The 23,481-nt window shown below is 44.1% G+C and overlaps 1 protein-coding gene across 3 annotated transcripts in view; it reads right to left on the bottom strand.

The window, feature by feature from the left end:
• LOC137296332 (adenosine deaminase domain-containing protein 1-like) overlaps nt 1–23,481 on the bottom strand; it is a 201,088-nt gene that overhangs the window by 12,093 nt on the left and 165,514 nt on the right. For all 3 annotated transcript variants that reach the window (XM_067828108.1, XM_067828125.1, XM_067828116.1), the window contains exon 9: nt 3,315–3,424. In XM_067828108.1, coding sequence (XP_067684209.1) covers nt 3,315–3,424 — 110 coding nt within the window. The remainder of the gene's footprint in view (nt 1–3,314; nt 3,425–23,481) is intronic.

The raw sequence follows: 23,481 nt of genomic DNA, 5'->3' as shown, positions 1-23,481 counted from the left end.
GCTACTTTGTTTTCAATTTTGCAGTTCTTTATCATTGATTTTCAGACTGCTAAATGTAAATTAAAAAACATGCTCATCAGCCAAATTGATAAGTGTTTTAAAACCAGCATCTTTGGCATGCAAGAAAACAAGGCATGAAGGGGCTGTTTTCCTGGAAATTGCTTGGAATTGTTCAGTTGAGGGACAGGTTGTGTAATGAACAAAACAGGACCTTTACAGCAACACAAAATGCTTTACTTCTGGAGCCAATATACTTGTATTTCTCACACTTAGCATAAACAGATGAAAAACAATAAAGTATATACTGTGTGCAAGTACAAATATTTGATTTTTCTTACACCAATTATTGATCTCCCCTACTGTATGACAACCGACTTGCCTTAATTTAAGCCATGAACTCACTTCCAGCTGCCAGCTTTATTCAAAGAAATAATTGTTGATAACCACCCTACTAATTCCAGTTTGGAGAAGACCTGCATGCAAGCTTTTATAAGGAAAACATGGATAGTAGAAGGGTAAGGACTGGGCATTACCCTGGGATGGAAGCAGTCACGTTGGGATGTTTTGGCTGATGTGTTGTTGGCATCATGCGTGCTAGATCAAGACATGGTTTGATGTATGGCAGAATACTGCTGCTTTGGGCTTTTGTGCTTCTCACCAATTATCCAGCTTCATAGTTTCTTTGCTCGCTTTATGGTCAAGAAATTCTTTTTCAAACGATGTGCTTTTTACATCAATTATGTTGGTGAGGTAGAAAGCACCGATGTCTGACTTGTTTGTTTACTAACAAATGGGTCAAAAACTTCTTTCTATTCATGCGCAGGGAATCAGTCACTTTAATTATCAGTACCTAAAATGCCATTTAAGCATGATTTTTATGAGCTCTCAGCCAATCAGAATCTTGTATCACACAATGTTGCCACAGAATTGTTGATTATGGTCAAGTGAAATTGACAAGTGGATTTTACAACTTTACCGGACCTGTGTCCAGTTGAGGTCCAACTCCTGATACCATGACAAACATAACACACAGTGAGTGTAAAATGTTTCAATGAGACTAATAAAAAAAACATTAACCCCCATATTCAGTTAGTTGGTTCTCAAAAGAAATGAAGAGACTATGAAAACTCAAAGGGTAGAATCAAGCATCACATGCAATGGTGGAATCTTAATGGAAGAAATACTGAACCAGCACAGATCCATCTTTCTGACTTTGGAAATATTATCCTTAGTAAAAGAACCTCAAAGATGGAAGCAAAAGGCACAACTATAACTGAGCAAATGTACCCATAACAGTTTCCAAATTTGAGTGACTTGGAGTTTTACGCTGCGCAAAGCAACATTCCATAATATTGATGATGCATGTTACACTAAGGAGATCATGACAAAAGGTGTACAAAGCTGATTTCAAATGATTCATTCAGTTTGTCCTTTTTAATATGTTATGCTCATAAGTTGCTCAGAGCATGAAAAGAGAATATGATGGAAATCATGTCTGTCAATAGCTTAAACCAAACTATGACCCATCTTTTCCGTAAATGTCGACATGTTCCATTATAAGCCAGAATTTCCCTGCTTTATTGGAACATGATACACAGTCTGGGTGATCCAGGTAATTCAAAGTGCTTGTATAAATTGTTTCTTAGCCACAAAGTCAGGCAAAGAGCATATTATGACATATTTTCATCATTACAGATGCATGCACTTCAGAGACTGTCACTCTGGATAACTAAAACGGAATAATCTGGCCTTCACAAGAGGTAGAAATGGATCATATTTTACAGCAGAGACAACTAATGATTAATGAGATTTTATGTACATTTTATGTGTGCCAACATCTTGAAGGAAAGATAAGATGGCCTTTTCAATATGGGATTGTTGCCAAGGGGTATGATGTAATGAAGTGCAGTTGGATAGCTTTAAACACAAAATCACAAAATATGTTATCCTGTCACAGACAAAACAATTAGCAGTCATGGAGATTGTGAATTGGGCATCACCTAAACCATATTTCCTTCAAACTTGTCCATCTATTGTCCTGAAAGAGGAAGAATGATAAAGCACCAGCGGAAAAGGCAGAGTCAGAAAACCTAAAGGCATTTTTCCAGGCAGTAAGATGAAAACTAAAGATTTCCATGAAAAGGCAAAATATATATCAATATTGTAATAGAGAATCTTCCATCAACTGACACAAGTATTTGAGAAACCAACATCTTCTAAGTAAAAGGCCATTGAGCAACCAACCACCCACGTTTTCTCAATATTGAGAATATTTATGACACACCTTTTCCAAGCTAAATATTCTTCCTCAGAGAGCACAATCTGATCATCATTATCCAAGATAACCAAAGCTGCCTTTTAGGTAATAGTCTCATGACTTATTTGACTGGGTACTCATTTCCTGCTTGGTGAACAGTGACAATTTTGAAAAATGCTCAGTTGCTTAGGATGAGATCCACAAGTCATGGTGGGTCCTATAAACTCTATGGAGCCAAGCTGCCAAAGATTGTCACCCATCCAAGGACTCTCTTGGTGCCCAACGTTGCTTAACTTCAACTGACTTGTGACCTGAGCTCTATGCGCTTGCTTGGGGACTAACAAGCACTTGTATGATTCGTTTACTGTTCACATTTCATTTATAAGCATCTGTAATAGTATACTGGAAAACATAGTTTAGGGATGTTGGTATATTTATGATTGATATGTCATTAAGGACGGTATTCATAAAAGAAGTCTGAAAGTTTTTCCTTCTTTCTGACTGAAGTTTTGAGATTTTACTTGAGTCATATTCATAAAACAGCTTAGACTTAAGTTTTGGCAATTTCTGACTTAAATCTTAAGACTGAGCATGGGTAGGCTTAACTAGAAGGTGCTTGACTTAACTCCACTAAGCCACTGGAAAATTTCAGTTGTGTAATGCAGACGATCAAGGTGAATGACTGCATATGAAGTTTGTCATCTGACAGGATCGTCAAACAGTTCGTTTGCTTCCCACTTCAACTTTGTGACATCAGGCGTCACCAGTCAAACTTTTATCAGATTGCAAACTTTCCCAGATGTGGGGGTGATTGACAGAACACACATTCAGATTCAAGCTCCAACAGAAAACGAAAATGAGTTTGTAAACCAGCAAAATTACCACAGCATCAATACACAAATTGCTTTCAATAGCGAAGACAAGATAATTGACGTCGCTCGGTGGCCTGGATCAATGAATAAATAGATCATTATTCACAATTTCAAAATTTACATACATCCCTAACTGCTTTTGTCAACATACAATTGAAAACTGTGATGAAAAGGCTGATATTTACCATCTTCATCTTTAACAGATAGAAAACTGCATCCTACAGCATCAAAGGAAGGGAAATGAGCACCAAACGCAACCAGTTCCATGTTTTCTGGAGCCAAAGCACTTGATGGCCTGAAATGGAATAAACCACCAGATTTCACTAATACCATGCATCAAATGCAACAGCTGTTGTTACTGGATCCAATAAAGTTATTTAAAGTCCATCCAGTGCATCCTGTATCAAACAAGGAGATGCATGTGAGACAATCAACAGGAGATGTATTCACAGTACACTTGAATCTTATTATTACCTACAGACTGGCCTGAGACCTACTCATTTGTCCAGAATATAAAGCAGTGTCGACAGTCAACTTTTTTTCATTACCATACACACTGCTACGATAGTTACCTCATTGGTAAAGGACATGCAACTGTTATTTTTGCCAGGTATGCCTGGATTATAAAGCATTGTCCCCATTGCAAGTTGAGTGTCGGGACTTTTATTTTAGTCAGTAGTAGTATATACAATGGGGGTTTTAAAACACTTTCAAGAAAAGTCTCTACAAAGCCTTATTTACTAAATAAGGCTTTGGTTGGGCCCTTAGCTCTTGCTACTATTACCCCTACTACTTAACGTGTGTTGGAGGTAACACTGTGCCTATATCACGTTTATATCAATGAAACAGTTTAACGTGAACCGCCTACGATCACTTTGGTGTTCGTAATAAAGGCTTGCTGGGCTTTTTGTATCCCCTGTTCTATGTACTTTTTTTTCTCGTCCTCGCTGATAGCAGACTTACGAGACTTGGACCGAATATCTTGTTTCATTCCGTTATATTTTGTGAGTTCAGAGAGGATTGAACGAAACTCCTCTTCTGAGATTTTACTGTCAGAGAGTGCCGTGGAAATACGCTCACTCACTGTGTTGAGCTTTGCTTCGGCCAGAACCCTGATCTCGTCATGTTTCAATGCCTTACGATGAAGTCTGCGTGATACTAACTTAAGCGCCAACCCTGCCAACCCTGCCACCCCTGCCGTTATTTCAATACCTAGCACTATAGGTGCAGCCACGATGGTAGCTAACAATCCAACACCTGCCGCCCCTAGTCCCATGCTGGTTGCCATAAGGGTAGTGTCAGCCCCGTCCACGATATTGAAAGCTCTATTGTACTTCTTACATAGTGCTTTCCGCGTGTCACGGTCTTGTTCTAGTTGACGTTTCACATCACATAACTGCCTCAAGCGGAACCCATCTACGGTTTCCAGCGTCTTCGCTACTTCCTCTACGACTGGGTACAGACCCATCCTATAATATATATTTTGAAAGATATTTTAATTGGGTTTCAGTTAAAAGTCTATCAATGAATTTGAAGTCTACAAGTTCTAGACTACTAGTCAGGGCAATAGGTGAGAGGCTAATAGACTTTCCTGTTGTAATAAAAACCCCACTGAGGCTTATTAAGTGGTTTATAGGACCCGTGGTATCCCGTTGTATAATAATACGACAATATTGGTCTATGTGTATGCCATACCAGCGTATTGACACCCCGGGTAAAATTTGGTGTACTATTGGGGGGTTTCCATCGAATAAAGACGTAAAGAAGACTTCTATGATGAGGGTGAAAGGGGAGGATATTCTATCAAGATTACTGCTAAATGTTAATTTATTGTTTGGATAAGCACTTAACCCCTTTTTTTCGGGACCAATAGATTCTAAGTGTACTAATGCCTTCTCCGGAATGAAATCCCCGGCCCAGATACCGTTGTTCTTAATCTTAGAGACAAACACATTATTTAATGTGATATAAGGTGAGGTGAATGTTAAGTTGATCAGCCATTTGGGCTCTTTTAAATCTGGTAACGGCACCCGTCTGTACACGTTGTCTTTGAAGTGCAGGATGTATAATTCACCTTCCTCACCAGGCTGATCGAATCCCTCCGTATCTCCTAGGTCGTTAAGCGTAGTGTTGGGATGACTGGTCATTATTATACTATTACGATATAATTTCCAACTGGTTTTCTGATAATAATTCAGGGGTGAACTTCATACCCATGAAGTGTATGTTGTCAGGCAGGAAGATCTTGGTTAGTGATATCTTGTTTTCCACGATCACGTTGACCCCCTCCAGACTGGTGTTGGAGCCGACACTCACCCGCACGTAAACGTTGCAAACTTGATACTGGTGTCGTTTCACCCACCCGAGTTTGATCCCCTTCACGATCTCGACATCATTCACCGATGGTTCCCCTAGGTAGACTTTGATGATCAGTGTTGAGTTTGCCGGTAGACTCTCTAGTATCTTGACCACGCCTTCGAATTCAGACACCAACTGCAATGCCACGTTTTGTATGGCTGGTTTACTCGATAGCATGTGGGCTGCCATAGTGTTGAGTGGGCTGACGACTACGCTACGTCTCTGAGTTGGGACGTAAGCCACGAGCATGGTTCCATTGTTCACGACTTTGTTTAGGTGGTTGTCTTTGTTATCTGTGAATACGTAGGGGGAGCCAAGTCTAATATTGAGAAACCAGTCGTTATCGGGTAACAACACCCACTTGTCATCTTCGGTGAAGACGAGCATATATGGCTTGTTTCGGGCGACGGTAGTGCTCTCAACATCGTCTAAGTCGAACAGTTTACCCCCGAACGATGGGTATATTATCCAGTTATCACCGGTGTTGACAAGGGCGTACTTAGTGTTGACTGTTGCTCTTCTGGTATCTACTATATCACTTAGGGTTCCACCGGAGACTTCAACGCGTTTGTAAATGTTGTTTTTCAGTTGCAAGGCGTACGATTTACCATCTACTCCGGGAGCGTCGAAACCGCGCGTGTCTCCAAGGTCGGAGATCCCGATATTGACGCATTTTTTCACTCCGGGCCCTTGTGCGCTGGTCATTTTACATGAAGCGTTAAGCTGAGGTATCCTATATTTACAGGATTATGATTTATATCTAACACCGATATTATCAGCTCAGGTATGTTGCCCTGGGTTAATCTCTTATACTGCCGTGGTGAAAACGACTCGGTTCTACCGTCGTTGTATTTCTCAGTTTTCACCGGCACTGCTCTCAGTATAGTGGAAGGGTGACCTCCTTGAATGTTGTACGTTGTGCTCACCTGACCGAGATGAATGTACAGCTCTCGGTACGGTACTAGATCGGGTAACTTCGTGCCTGTGACGGTTGTTGTTGGTTTTATCTCGTCAGGAGACATACCGAGTATCCTCGCTAATGGTCGGCCGAGCCTCAAGGAGGTTCTTCCGTTGTTGATTAACACCACTGTGCCGTTTGAGTCGTTCATCTTGAGTTCGTCTCCCAGGGGTTTGAAGACCTCGTCGTTTAGAGAGCACACGCTGTAGTAGCCGTCAGTTATTTGGCTGCGAGTTCCACTGACGAACAGCTTATTGTTGCTGGCGTTGATGTTAGTCCATTGCGGTAGGTAGGTGATATCGCAGAGTGCGACTTCGAGTTGGCCTGACGTATTATCGATCGCGTGCGTCAGCTGAACGGCCTCACCGCTCGTTATTCCTGGAAGTGTTATGTACATGTTAGAGTATATATGCTCATTATATAAGAGTTTTAAAATGTTGTTTTACCCTAAACTGGACGTAGATTTCTCCCCCATGAAGATCGTGGTTGCTCCTGGGTTGTATTTCAATGCCCAGCTTTTAGATGTGTTCGATAAGTATAAGCTTTCGGTGACTAACGTCAAGGCAGTCCACGCTTGGTTCAACAACCCTATGCAGTTCTGGCAGAATCAATTAAACTTTGCCGTGTGGTGCGCTACAACGGGGTGTGGTGTGACATTGACCGACACTCGGCGTGGACCGCCGAGTCAGTCTGTGTTCAAGTTCCACGTGTACTACCAGGTCAGACGTATCCTTAAAGAGATCAGCGCCCCCCTCCCACAGGACAAAGCGTGGGACGCAACAAACAACCCGTACGATAGACGGGCCTACGAACATATTTGCAATGAATTCGAAATAAACCCGAAGACGGATTGGCGTTTGCCGGGGCTGAACCACGGGTTGGGTATTCCTTACAGCGATGGGCTCTCAGTAAAAGCATTTAAGAAAGATTTACTAACAAACTTTATGAAACGAAAAATGTTTAGTACTGAGAATTTTTTCCATGTATTAGATGATATTGTTCCTAAACCTACCAAATATGGACCAAAACCAGTGAAAGATGCAAGTGATGATTTAGTGAAACGAGGTATACTTAGGCAGGACTTTGCTTTGTCGAGTAATGAATGGAGGGATGATCGTATGAATTTTGAAGGTGGTGTTGCTTTCATAATCCAGAAAGTGGAGCAGTCAACCGCAGACGGGTGGAAAATGTTTATGCTGGATACGTCGAAAGGATTCACTCGTGCCGGGGTAGTCAGGTTGAACGACTCGATTAGAACGTACGTGTGGGCGCTGTTGGGTGCGCAGTCGATGACGCGTTCCAACATCCTCGGTAAGGGAACTGCTTACGACGCTCAGAAACAGTTCGTTGCCAACGTTGAGGATGCTATCAATTCTCCAGTTGATCTCCCGCGGGCCATCGACCGTTACCAAAACGTGTTAGAATACGCCAGATCGAAAGTCAATTACGTGTTCGGCGTGGGGCTGTACATGGCTCCGAGTGATATGCAACTGAGAGTAAAAAAAGTGGTGGGTTATAACAACAAAATAGTCATAGCCACGGCGGATCAAAAGTTGGGTATCAACCCCGATATTAACACCCCCTATATCCCACACATCCCACCACGTGAAACGGGTATAGTGGCGCCACCCCCGGAGTCTAAAGTACATGTGGAGGTACCCCCCACACACCCCCATATTCAGACCTCCAATCACATCGATAATAAAACGGCCCTGGTGGTTGGTGGGGTAGCTTTGGGACTTATTTGGTTAAAAATTTCTTAGCCGCTACGTACACCAGGCCCGCCACGGCGACGATGGCTGCCCACAGGTTTTGACTGAACCACATGGCAGTTTTAGCCAGAGCGCCCAATAACCACGAGACGATGCTACCCAGGATACCGGGAAGGGCTTCGGCGGCTTTACCAGCCAGTTTAGCTAGGCCTTCCCCGAGTTTTTTTATCCAGTCTTTAACACCACCGCCGGGGGTTCCGCCGCCGGCAGGCCCCACAGGGGTACCCCCTGTCAGTGACACCACCAGGGTTGATATGATGAAACCCAATGCAGTCAGAATGCTGGCGATGGTGATCCCTTGCTCCCGGAACAATATCCGAATCCTGTCTGCTAACGTGGTGTCTCGGTGGAGGACTTGATTGATGGTTTCCCGCACACGGTTGGTCTGGGATCTAAGCTTTTCTTTGTAGCCGGACGCTGTCTCCAGCCAGGTCTGCCTTTCATCTTCCAAATTACGTATTCGTTCCTCGATGGTGGCTTTCATAGACTCGTCCTCAGTTTCACCGAGTTTTTTCTTTTCATAGGCGATGTGGTCGTCTATCTCACTCATTTTGGCCGTGCTTTTCCAGAGCTGACCACGAATGGTTTGCATCAACAGGTCCAACCCCTTCAGTTCCCGAAAGGTAATTTCGAGGCCCGGGAAGGGCTTGTTCTCGTAGTCGGCCAACACCTTTTCAATATCATAAGTCATGTTTTGATCCGATGGGGCGTCCCTGATGCCTTCCAGACCTTGAACTAACTTCTGAGGAAGCTTAGGTCGCGCGCCACCGTAATCTCCGAAGTCTAGTTCATCTTGGATAAACTTACTCCCATGTTTACCGGCCAATGTTGATAAGGCAAGCGGTTTTCTCGTGTGTTTATGCATGAGATCGATCTTCGGGTGAGCCCTCAAACGCAGCGTGCCATTGCTATCGAGGGTAAACCTGGAATAGTACCTTCCCGACGGCTTGAGTTTGGATTTATTTTCAACTGCGTTGTAATAACCGTCGACGGCGTCCTTAATGAGTGTGTCACCTTGCGAGAATGAGGTCTCCTGGTCATCATTGAATGCCTGGGCACTATCGTCCCACATATCATCCATAGGTATGTCTTCATCCATTAGTATTAAAAATATATTTCCTTTATATAACAATGTACGGCAGAAAATTAGATCCTTTCAGTAGATTGAGAGAGCCACTAGGCGCCAGAGCCGTGCGCCAGTCGGTGACCATCACCAACAATCCCAGCAAGATAGACCAGAATCAAACTCTGCTGGTTAGATTTCCAAACCTTGGTGAGAATGACCTCATTGTACCAGGCACTGTTCGACTGGCGTTCAATATCACGTTGACCTCCGACAACGACAAACGCGAGTTAGTGCGGAACGTGGGTTGAGCTATCATCAAGAAAACGACCGTCAAGATCAGCGGCAACGAGGTGCTGAGTATCGACGACAGCGACATGTTTCACTGCTACGGGGATCTCTGGAAAAGCGAGGGAGAACGAGTCAATGATGTGTACCAGGGTATCAGCAAATCAACCCGGTCGCGCATAGGGTATGCCTTCACGACAGACCAGCTAGACAAGCTATCGGACGGTGAAAAGGCCATCGCTCGAGCATACGGAAATCGATTCTGCGTGCCGCTCGACTTCGAGTTGCTCACGGGACACGCGCCGTTTTACCAGGCCGCGCTGGGTGATAGGCTCGAATACGAGCTCACGTTTAACGACTATAGCAAAGTAGTGCGTACGCCGAACGGTGATGAGGCCAGTTATGCCATAGACAACATCTCTCTGGAGTTCGACATGGTCACTAGCCCGGAGCTGGCCAGGCAGGTTCGAAGCCAGTACTCTGGGAAGATGGCTATCCTGTACGATCGCGTACTGAGGCATAGATCAGTCGTGCGAGATAAGAGCGACACTGTGTGGAATATCAACCTGAACGTGCCGGCGCGATCGATGAAAGGTATCCTGGTCGTCCCCGTGGAGGATTACGAGCCATTCCGGAGGGACAGCGAGAAGTTTTTCAACCCCGAGATTGAAAAGGTGGAAGTGACCATCGAGGGCGTGCCCAACCAGCTGTTCAGTCATGGTATGAGACCACACCAGCAGTGGGATGAGATAAAAAAGCTACCAGGGACAGTGGGGAGAGCCCCACATTATATAACAAAGGACCTGGACCTAGGCTCCGTGCAGATCGGTGAATACCTGACCACCAAGTACGCCCTATGGTTGGACATGCGATCCACGGATGATGATAAACTGCACGGTAGCGGGCGCCGTATAGATAACGGCAGCGAAGGGATAACCATCCAGATTACTAAGAAGGCTCAACCCGCTGGTAAGTTGAAATTATATCTGTACGTTATTATGGACGCGCAACTTAATATAGACAATGGGAGATTCGTGCAAGCCATCTATTGACCTCACCACTGACCCACACTGCGCCATAGTGTGCGGGCAGACTGGCTGTGGGAAGACCGTTTTCGTGTTGGATATGTTGGAGGGTTACTACAAGGATGTGTTCGATAACATCGTTATCATGTGCCCTACTCTGAGCATGAATAAAACGTACGCGCGACCTTGGGTGATGACGAACCCGGACGTACACAAAATCGACCCTGGAACACGCCTGCAGGACTGGTTGAAAGCTCTTCACGAGAAATTTAAAGGGGAACCGACGCTGTTCATACTGGACGACTGCAGCGCTAATCGCGAGATAACAAAAAAGAGAGACATGCTATCGTACCTGGCCTTCTCCGGCCGGCATGCAAATCACAGCGTCTGGGTGCTAACGCAGAAGTTCAACTCGGTGTTGAAAGACCTCAGGGAGCAGACGCGATGGGTGGCCTTATTTCACTGCAAGGACAGGGATTCGTTCGAGGAGTGTTTGAGAGAGAACGATGTGATGAGCAAATTAGAACGGGAACGGGTGAAGAAACAGCTTGCTGAAACTAAACACGCTAAGCTCGTGCTCAAGACCGACCAACCAGTAGCATATAGGGTGTGCTAAAGCTAAGCAAAGCTAAGCAAAGCTAAGCAAAGCTAAGCAAATGCTAAGTATAGCTATGATATTTGAAGTGTTTGTCGTGTGCAACTTAACCTTCATTTCTCTGTGTTTTGTCTGCATCGGGTATTATATAGTTAAAACTAAATCTTACTTGTTATATTATAAGATGGAGTGTGAGGAATTGCTCGAACAATTGTTGGTACCTGGGGTAGTGGATGATGATAAGCGAGAGAAACTGGTGGCGTTGGCTGTTGGTGGCAAAGCCAAACATTACTTTGGAGACTACACTCCGGATAAAATTCACAAAATGTCAGCCGAAGAAATCGATAAGCTGTACGCTAGATACGAGTCCCGGCTCGGAGCAGAAATGACAAAGACAATAGGATCGGCTATGACCCAGATATACACCGGTATTGTGTCATACTTCCTTCCCATTCCACCAGAGCGCCGACTTTACCTGTGGGAAGACCTCGAGAAAGACCCTTTTATCGAACACGCCGTGAGCTCTATCAGCTGCGGGCTGTACCACAAATATGGCATGTTGTTGGCTCCAGTGACGGCGGCGATTATCACGGCAAAGCATTGTCAATTTGAGAGAGAAAAAAAAAATAATAATAGTATAGATGGATGCTGCACAATCCCCCAGGGAGGAGGAGGAAACCCCTCCCGAGGTGAGGGAAGTGACCCCTTCACAGGAGACCAGGGAACCAGTGGGGGAAGTGACCCCAACAGTAACCAGACAGAAGAATCCTAAGAGAGTAGCTGCCGGTAAAAAACGGTGGTGTAACCAACATAAAATTATTACAGTGACCAACCCCCGACTGTTGTTGGTTGTAGGCGTAACTGCTGCCTTGGCTATCTCGTGGTTATATAGTGAGGGAAACCCTCACCGTGAGGTGGTACCCCCCAACAGTGAGGTAACCCCCACTGTCGACCCGCATATCATGTTATAATTTAAAATATTTTTATATATACATAATGTCTGAGGGGAAAACGTTCGTCAACGACGCATACCACGCCACAGTGGTCGCCAGTCTAGCAGTAGGGTACGCTCGGTTGACTAAAATGGTGCTTAAACAACCAACTATCAAGCTAGATTTCAACCTGCAGGATATGGGTATGCTCATAATGAACCTTGGTATGGCGATGGCCACAAAAGACATCCTAGTAAAACAAGGGATAATACCTGATAATATAATGAAATAAATATAGGATGGCCACGATAGCTATGATGGCCGGTGGGGCGTTAGTGAATGCCCTGGCATTTTCCGGGAGTAATTTCCTCTTCTCGAAACTACGAGACGCGGCTGAAATACAGGAAGAAAGGAAGCGGCACGATGTCGCTACTGAGAAATTACAAAAGGCACAGGCCGAGTACGCTAAAAAACGCCTCCAGAGGATCGATTTTATTAACGAACAACTCCAGCGTGAAAACCATGCCGTTCAAACATTCAACGATGTCGATGAAGCAATGAAAGAATACTACCTACTAACTGGTAAACGATTGGAACCGCTCAATAAACCCACACTCGCTCAGTACTACACACCATCCAAGGGACAAATGAATCGTGAACTGGGCTTCATAGTGTTGGGTATAGCAGCTACTGCGTTGGTTGCGAAGCAATTAAATTAAATACCTATATAAGTAAACATGAGACCCGCTCCATACATATGAATACATACTTATGGGGAAGACCGAGGCCTGTGGTAGGAAATGCAGGAATCAGGGGTTCTGTTGTTTCCATATGGGAAGTCCTAACTACACGTGTTCTGTGTGTGGTATCGGGGTTAAAGGACACTACTGTCTATGTAAAGCTCACGGAGCGAACGTAGTCAGACATCAACTCATCTACGAGAATAAAAAGGGCTACATAAAAGAACGTAGGCGACTGCTCAAGATAGACTCCAATTAGAGATTATACACACCTACGTATAGCTATGTCTGTGGAAATTGAGATCGAATCTCTAGTTAAAAACATATTCAAAGATGAACTGGCCTTATGGGGAAGCTTCAGATTTAAGGTAATATTGGACGTGGTATGGATTAAAGAGGGTGTTAAGTATACTCGCCCCTTCGAATGGGAGCAGGATATCGCGACTCAATTCCAAATAGAACGTTTTTCAAGTATAAGGGAATACATGCACAACTTCAAGGAATACTATGTCCAACAGTGCGAGTACTGGATTGAAACAGCCACACTATATATTTTACCAGGTACGTGGGACGATTTGACAGAATTACTAGAATTGGACCCGACTACCCGAGTTTGGTCTCTTTCATAAACGTCTGCTTCAAGGAATACTGGATTGAAATATTTTTGTGACCCAATTAGACATTGGTTATGTTAGGTGTAAACACTATGACTACTGTACGCGAGCTTAAGCGGGTCGCAAAACAGAGAGGTGTGATCGGGTATTCTAGAATGCGGAAGTCAGCATTGTTGAGATTACTAGGTTTAGAAGCCCCTACGGTAAAACAATTAAAAGCTCAAGCAAAACAGCTTGGATACACGGGTTATTCAAACCTGGGGAGAGCCGGGTTAACCGCATTGTTATCACATACCCCAGTGGTGGTGCCTACAGTAAAACAACTGAAAGCCGAAGCACGCGATTTGGGTTTATGAGAAAACCACAGCTTGTAGAATTATTACGACAGAATAGAGCTATTGACCTACAGTTCGTGCGCACTGAGCGAGCTGTAGGCAACTATTTGAGAGGTTGGCGCATGCACGTTGATAGAAACATAGACATTACAGATATCAAGCCTCTGATAGCTGATAAGGTCAACCAGGAACTAAATAACCTAGGAAGTATCAAGTTTCAGATCACAGTGAAAATGTCGCTCGATAAGCAGGTTGGGAGTACCACTGAATATGTTCAGCCTTACTTCCGAGGTAAACAAGAGGTCGTCACACATACAGAGACCATTGACGCATCAATCAATACCAGTTTTCAGCAGATACGAGAATACCTAGAACGCTACACACACTTGGGGTCCGGGTGGGCTGTAGATAAAATCGATAATGTCTATCTAGACATAGCTAACTACGTGCCGTTCAGAGGCGGATCATACCTAGCCTTGCCCCCCTACTATAGGAACAAACATGCCATAGTAAACGTTAAGAATAGAGGAAACGATTGCCTGAGGTTAGCTATCAGGTCAGCCTTATTTCCAGCTGACACTAATCCGAACAGGTCTTCTAATTATCCTCAGGATGATGGGCTCAACTGGGATGGTATAGATGAACCCACCCCCATATCCCAGATCACTAAAGTAGAAAAACAGAATAATCTGGCTATAAATGTCTTTGGGCACGAAGGTAACACAACAATAGTACACAGGGTCAGCCCGGTGAAGGATCGCCAAGTTATCAATATATTCATGATCCAGCGAGGTGACAAGTATCACTACACATGGATAAAACACTTTAGCAGGCTGTTGTATGACCAATCGGCACACAGAGAAAAGACCCACTTCTGTGAACGATGCCTACATGGCTTCACACGAGCTGATTTATTAGAATCCCACCGGGATGATTGCCAAGGTGTGGGGCAGACGGCCATACGAGTCGACATGCCTAAGGAAGGTGATAATATCCTAAAATTCGGTAACCACAAGAACCAAATGTCTGTGCCTTATATCATATACGCCGACTTCGAAGCCTTAGTTGTGGGGGATTCCCCCAAACAAGAGCATAAAGCCTGTGGGTTTGGATACATTGTCGTCCGTTGTGACGGGGAAACGAAAGCCCCGGTAGTGTATAGGGGCCCTGACGCGGCTGAAAGGTTTCTAAAGTGTTTGCAGGAGGAAGAAAAAATTATTAGGAATGCATTGTATAGAATCGCTCCCATGCGTATGACCCGAGTCGACAGGCTAGCTCACGCTAGTAGCACTAACTGTCACGTGTGTGACTCACCACTTAACGGTGATTCGGTGAGAGATCACTGCCACATAACTGGTAAGTATAGAGGCGCCGCTCACAGCGCGTGCAACCTCAAGCTTAAAATCAACCCTAAGACAATAAACATCCCCGTTGTCTTTCACAACTTGAGAGGGTACGACTCACACTTGATCATGCAGGCCATCGCGAAAATCGATGGTAATATAACGTGCATCCCCAACAACATGGAGAGATACATCTCCTTCAGCTTAAACGGACTTAGGTTCATTGACTCGTTTCAGTTCCTCCTGTCGTCACTCGACAGTCTGGTCAAGGCCAACAATACCTTCCCTATCACCGATCGATACACAGACGCCGAGACTAGACCCCTGCTTATGAGGAAGGGTGTGTACCCCTATGAGTACATGGATAGTTGGGTCAAGTTCACCGAGACCAGACTACCCCCTATTGACTGCTTTTATAGCAAGCTGAATGAGGCGTCCGTCTCACGAGATGATTACCCGCACGCGACTAACGTATGGAATAAACTGGGTTGTAAGAACCTGGGTGATTATCACGACCTGTACTTGAGGACAGATGTACTGCTGTTAGCCGACGTGTTTGAGACGTTTAGGCAAGCAGTATAAACTCGACCCCGCATGGTATTACACCAGCCCAGGTCTGTCGTGGGACGCCTTGCTTAAAAAGACCGGAGTTAATTTGGAATTGCTCACAGATTACGACATGCACCTATTCATTGAGAAAGGCTTGCGAGGTGGGATTTCCATGGCATCCAAACGATACGCGAAAGCAAATAATCAATACGTGAAAGGTTACGATCCTAACAAGCCAACCAATCACATTCTCTACCTCGACGCAAACAACCTGTACGGCTGGGCCATGAGCCAGTATCTACCTACAGGGGGATTCGAATGGGTACCCCACGTTGATGTTATGGGGGTTGCACCAGATTCGAACAAAGGGTATATCCTCGAGGTTGACTTAGAGTATACCAAGGAATTACACACATCACACAACAGCTACCCCCTGGCCCCCGAACGTATGAGGGTTAACCCAGACTGGATGTCTGAGTACCAACATAACTTGTTAGGTGGGCGTGTGACAGACGTTGAAAAACTCGTTCCTAACTTAATGAATAAGACCAAGTACATCGTTCACTATCGCAACCTACAGCTGTACCTGTCGTTGGGTATGAGGCTGACCAAAATACACAGGGTGCTCATGTTCGACCAGAGCCCATGGATGGAGCCCTACATCAGAATGAACACAGACCTACGAAAAAAAGCCACCAGTGATTTTGAGAAAAATCTCTACAAGCTCATGAACAACTCGGTGTTTGGTAAGACTATGGAGAACCTGAGGAAACGCGTGACCGTGAAGCTTGTTCGGTCGAGTGAGGAAGACAAGCTCAGGAGATTGATAGCCAGTCCGGCATTCAACCGTAGTAAGATATTCACAGACAACCTGGTTGCCCTACACATGAAGAAAAGCCACATAAAATTCAACCGGCCTGTTTACGTGGGGATGAGCATCCTCGATTTATCCAAACACCTGATGTACGACTTTTACTACGAGCTCAAGAAACAGTACGGTGACAGGTGTGAAGTGCTGTACACTGACACGGATTCCCTGCTGATGGAGATTCGAACCGAGGACGTGTACGAGGACATGAAAAAACACCTCGATTTATACGACACCAGCGACTACCCTAAGACCCATGCCATACACAGTACGGTAAATAAAAAGGTCCTAGGTAAGATGAAGGACGAGTGTGCTGGCACGCCCATAGCCGAGTACATAGGTTTGAGACCTAAGATGTACTCCATACTGAAAGCCGACCATAGTGAGATCCGGAAGGCTAAGGGGGTTAAGAAGTATGTGGTGAAACAACACATCAAACACGCCAGATTCAAGGAAGCCCTGTTCAAGACCCGTACCTTTAGGCATAAAATGAACACACTTAGAAGTGATGGACATAAGATATACGGACTGACTATAAACAAGACGTCCCTGTCGCCTATGGACACTAAACGTTGGATAGCTATTGATGGGATAAACACATACGCGTATGGACATGAGAAAATTTGAGGCTATTTACTACAGCCCGCGTGGGTACTGGAAAGGAGCTAGCGCAGTAGATAAGCTAGCTAAAATAGCGCGAGTACCCCCGGAGGAAGCCAAAGCGTGGCTTGAAAAACAAGCCCTGTGGCAGATCTATTTGCCGGCACCACGCTACGTGCCTAGAAGGAGGTTCGGTATTAACATACCTAATAGCGTTCACCAGGCAGACCTACTGTTCCTACCCCACGACAAGAGGTACAAGTATGCCTTAACCGTAGTGGACGTAGCCAGTCGTTACAAGGAAGCCGAACCCTTGACCACGAAAGATTCGGCCCAGGTAGCCAGAGAATTCGAACGCATATACAAACGCAGTCCGCTGACGTGGCCAACAGAGCTGCAAGTTGACCCCGGACGGGAGTTCATGGGTGCCGTGTCACAACTGCTAGCCAAACACGATACAAAGGTCAGGCGTGGCACGGCCGGAGCCCATCGCAGCCAAGCCATAGTTGAGAGATTTAATAGGACTTTGGCTGAGCGCTTGTTCGGCCATCAGTATGCTAGGGAGATGGTCACCCCTGGAAAACGATCGACTGAATGGGTCACGAGGTTACCCAAGGTGGTGTCGGCAATCAACCATGAAGTCACCCGTCTCACCGGTAAGAAACCGGCAGACACTATCAAACTAAAATCAATAGTTGCAGAGTCGGCCGCTCCATTGCGTGGGAAGGAGAAACAGATACCAGATAGGGCCCTAGTGAGGTATCTATACCAGCCGGGGGAACACGAGGGTGATAGCCGTAAGCGGGCCACCGATCCTATATGGTCAGTCAAAACTTACAACATAGATAAAGTGGATATGAAAGCCGACGAACCTAACTTATACTACTTGAGGGATGGGCCGGGTAGGGGGTTTGTAAGAGAAGAATTATTGATCGTACCGTACGGCACAGTGTTACCTCCAACACACGTTAAGTAGTAGGGGTAATAGTAGCAAGAGCTAAGGACCCAACCAAAGCCTTATTTAGTAAATAAGGCTTTGTAGAGACTTTTCTTGAAAGTGTTTTAAAACCCCCATTGTATATACTACTTCAGTAATCCATACCTGAGTGAGTCTGGATCATAAAGCAAGCGTTTATGATAAATTAAAACAATTATGCTTGGATTCAGTGAGTAGTCTGGATTATGGACAAAACCAGTTCACAAAATCACTGAGATGCACTCTCTTTCTCAAGGTTTGTACAACCATGACTCGGGAAAAAGTTATATCCCAGTTACAGCCCAGACAGCAAATGGGACTTCTCCCAGGAAATGCTGCCTAGTCGAACCCACCAAGAACCTTCGGAGAATACGAGGGGATGTCAATAAGTTTCGAGCCTTGCATAGAAAAACACAAAATATTGGTATGAACCACATTTATTTTTCAACATAGTCCCCACGTGAGTCAAGACACTTGTTCCATCTTTTCTGCCAGGCGCTGATGCCATCTCTGTAGAAGGCACCATTTTGGTCCTCAAACCAAGCCTCAGTGGCAGCAATATGCTCATTATTTTCCTGAAATCTACGACCACGCAAGTGTTTCTTGAGATTTGGGAACAGATGGTAATCACTTGGTGCCAGGTCTGGAGAGTAGGGGGGATGCAGCAAGATTTCATAGCTGCATTCCTGGACAGCAGCAGCTGCAACGTGAGGTGTGTGTACTGGAGCATTGTCTTGATGTAGAAGAATACCACGTCTGATCTTTCCCCCGGCGCTTCTCCTTGATTGACTGTCGCACTTGCCTCAACAAGTTAGCGTAATATTCCCCATTCATTGTTCTTCCTTTTGGTAAGTAATCTATGTGGATGACACCTTTGCTATCCCAGAAGACTGTCACCATTACCTTCTGCACTGATCTGGAGGCTTTGAACTTTTTGGTCCTGGGAGAAGTGACATGTTTCCATTCCATGGATTCTTGTTTGCTCTCAGGGTGGATCCAGGTTTCATTACAGGTTACTAGCCTAAAGTGAAAATCTTCTGGATTCTTGTTGTATCTGGTTAGCATGGAGTTGCTTATGGTGACCCTTGTTTGCTTCATTTCATCTGTAAGCATTCTTGGCACCCATCTTGCGCACACCTTAGACATGACGAGATGTTCATGAAGAATTGTCTTGATGGATCCGTGTGAAATGCCTGTGGTCTCCTCTAACTAATGGAGTGTGATTCGACGATTTTCCAGCACAAGTCGATGCACTCTGTCAATGTTTTCCTGACTAGTGCTTGTTGTTGGGTGACCTGGACTGGGGTCATCTTCAAGACTCTCCCTACCATGCTTAAATTCATTGACCCATCGTTTGATGGTAGCAGATGAAGGGGAAGACTTCCCATAAACTGCTGAAAGCCTTTCTTCAATGTTCTTCGCCGAGCTTCCTTCAAGAACTAAAAACTTAATTACTGCTCTATACTCAATTTTATTTATTTTCACTGCCGTGAGGGGGGGGTCTCTTTCTGTCAATGTGAGCTGTTCAATAACTTCTGAGAGTAGGATACCAAAACTTATATATCATATCAGCTACCCCCCAAGGTTCAATGTCGTACCATAGGCTGTGACACCTGGGTATGAAAAATGCTCAAGGCTCAAAACTTATTGACATCCCCTCGTATGTTGTACATAAGTATATTTATCTTACCTCACCCATGAATGTCACTTTCTGAGTAGCTAAGCGCCTATTTTTTTTTCAGTGTACCATGCTTACAGACGATGTATTGTTTTCAATGTACACTGCTGGGAATGCCGAACTCTTTGGTTCTTCATGGTAGTACTTTTTTACTACTTCTCCAATAGCATTGAATCACGCAGGATGCATGGAAATTACCGATCTTTTGTGATTGAAAGTGAATAGAAGGGAGATAACTCTAAATTTGTTTTCCTTGTGTCATCTGCACAATGGCGACGAAAGGATTCGCCTCACATTCAAAAGAAGACAGTGCTTCAAAAAGTTCAAAATTAAAGTTCAGGTGTTTGGTATGATAAATACATTGTTCACTGGACCCTCAAGGTTTGTTTATTTTCTCCGAGCCCACAGAGACCCCTCCTGACCAGTGAACAATGTATAATATGACTCCCAACACTGCTGCAAACTACCCATAGTGTCAGAAGGCTGTGATCCCAGTGGAGAACCTGGGCGCAGATCAGGAGTTACCAAACCACAGGCATCAAGGACAATGAGGAGTCTGATGACAGTGTACTTGGGATGCAAGTGAGATATTTCAAAGGCACAGTCCACATATTTATCATGCTTTTCCTGAATCTTACCAATCACATTGCTGTCAAAAGGGATAGAAATGCAATGATGTAAATAAATAAATTGGCTTTATCAAAAAGGACAAGATCAAGATTGTTTTGAGCATTTAGCTCAGAGCTCCAGATTTTCTTTAAACAAGATTTATAATCAGCACGATCTGGGCATTCTGGAGCTTGTCTAGAACTTGCAATCCGAAATAGGAGAAGGCCTGATCTTCAACAAGATGCTCAATAACTCCTTCCACATAACTTGATAAATCCATTAGTAGTTACCTTGCCACATGTTTCAAATGAAGAGTATTACATTCGCTGAGTTCATATGTCACGCCAATATCATTAGAAAAGGACTCGACAAGCAGAACCTGCTCTTTCATATTGGCATCTCCTTTAGCAAGGAGATCAATGTCATCCATGTAGAGGAGATGAGTAAGTGATGTTGTGGATCTGTGCTGAGGAGATGGTAGCTCTCCTCTTTGCTGAGCAGAAAACTCAAAAGACAAACAAATAAGCAAAGGACTGAATGAGTCACCCTGAAATATTCCCCTTCTGATTGGAATATATTCCAAAGTCTGCACCTATCCTTGTGAGTATATCTCACGTTGTGTCCACCAGCAACTCATCAAAGATGGAAAGTAATTTTCTGTATAAGACAATGATCCTTGCACCCTAAACATCCCTTTCTCATCCTCTTTTGCTCTCTAATAATTATGTCCTTAGAAGAGCAGTAAGATGACACAAGGTTTGTCAAGCACCCTGTAAAAATTGTGTATTCAAACATATGACAGGGCGTTAGTTTTTGTGATCAGTCAAGTCTCCTTTTGGGGAAGGAATATTTTGCAACCTTTGCAGAGAATTAAAGCAGGGTAGTAAAGATGTTTGGACACAGCAGAATAGTTCCCAGTACCAGTTTCGAATGACGTCAGGCCCTGGAGCTGTATTAGATTTGGATTTTTTATAACACCAAATGTTAAAGAGAAGTGATTTTTTTTTCCCCCAATTCAGTTCCGCTCCATGATACCCTTTTATAATCCACCCAGTAACGGTAAGGAGTATAACTTTCCACCTTTGAATCCAACTTTTATACCTGATGATATGTGAACTGGAAAATATGTGCACTTGAGTGAGAGTGTATGTGTGTGTGACACCTTGATGCCATGAAGCCTGAACCAGTGAATTAAACTAAAAGTGCTTTATGGTTCAACTTCTTTATTATACAAGGTCACAACGTTTCGAGACAGATTCTAGTCTCTTCTTCCTCACCTGAAGAAGAGACTAGAATCTGTCTCGAAACGTTGTGACCTTGTATAATAAAGAAGTTGAACCATAAAGCACTTTTAGTTTGATTCCTCCAACTTCTAAATACCTTTGAAACAACAGTGAATTAAACTGATGAAACCAGAACCAGCATTTACTATTTTTTCATGGTCTCACGAGCCGGATATCTGGATATTTTGAACTTTGTGAAATATTGGAATTGTGGCTAGTAACAGAGAGAGAAGAGAGAGAAGGCCACCAACCTATCTTCAGGACTATGTGTGTGGGACTTTGCCTATTCTTAACACTGAGGATGTAAATAAGGGCAAATGTGTTCATACTGGGACAATGGAAGAGGAATTAGGAACTCAGTAGTAGCCTCAGTCTTATGTCTAGAAAATCTCAGTCTTCACATCGACCTGCAAGTTCCAATGTGAGTAAATACTCTTCAAGCAGTCTTAAAACTGTTATAAGCAGTCTGTCAGGAAAGCAAACTACAAAGCTTGTAAAATTCAAGAAACATGCTGAATTAGAGGAGTTGAAATGTAGACAGAGTGAAGATAGACACTTAGATATTTCGATACCTAAAGTAGAAGATGAAGCTTTGGAGGCAAAAAAGAGGGCAGAGGAAGATATAATTCATGCAAGAATTCAGGCACAGCTGCAAGAAAGGAAAAGTTTGAAGGAAAGAGCACATTTTCAGATGGAAGTCTCTCGTAAGAGGCAGTTACATAAAGTAGAGAGGCAGTTAGCAGAACTAGAATAAAAGCGGGCTCTCTTTGTCTCACGAGTAGTTTGCTGAACCCTCACACTGCAGTGTCTACACCTGTACTTTCAGATACAGAATTGAGTGATGACAGCACCCCTCAGCGTGGAACTCAGACTGAATTTGTTGACAATTACATTCATAATCCTGACAATTTGCCATCTAATTCCGGTTTGCCTCCTCAAGTCAGGCATGTGACAGACTCCCCAAGGTTTGACTCCAATGTTCAATGTAGTTTCCAGTCTTACCAAGAGTCATGGCCCCCTAATCAACCATACATGACAGAACGATTGGTTGCCTCATCCTATGGAATCCCCCAGCCTACACTTCCATCGTTTGCTAATGGTAAGGAGAGAGTCTTTGCTATCCTCAAGATGGCCTTTGACAGTATTGTAGATAGCCATGTCCAATTGTCAGAACAGTATAAGGTTCAAGTGTTGCTGGATAGACTGGATTCTCCAAAACACCTTGCTGAGGCTTTCCTGTATGACATGAAGCCCTACACCAGTGCTATGCAAGCTCTTAAAGAAACATATGGTCAGCCAAGACAGTTGGTCCAAAGTGAATTAGCCATGATTATGAATCTTCCTACAGTGAGATACAATGACTTTGATACATTTGAAAATCTGACACTTTCTGTGCATACACTTGTTGAAATGCTTCGGTCCATTGAGGGACACAACGGTTTTGAACTAAGATGTGGGTCACATGTAGATCGTCTTTTGAGTAAATTGCCACAAACCAACCGGGATGGGTTTATTGAGCATTGAGGCATCTTGAGTTTGGATGAACACAGGACTTACAATCTTCTTCATTTCTTGGACTGGTTGAAGCTGAAAGCTCAGGCCAAGAAAATTGCTTATAAGGCTGCCAGTTTCAAGCCCCAAGTTAGATCAACTGGCCAGCAATAACAGTGATGGAGCAAGAGGAAATCAACGAACCGGATACTGTGCATATTGCAACAAAAAGCATCACATCAGCACATGCTCAGAATTCCAGAAACTGTCAGTGA

The sequence above is a fragment of the Haliotis asinina genome, chromosome 1, assembly GCF_037392515.1.
Source record: "Haliotis asinina isolate JCU_RB_2024 chromosome 1, JCU_Hal_asi_v2, whole genome shotgun sequence".
NCBI lineage: Eukaryota > Metazoa > Mollusca > Gastropoda > Lepetellida > Haliotidae > Haliotis > Haliotis asinina.
This window is presented reverse-complemented; position numbering and strand designations above follow the sequence as displayed.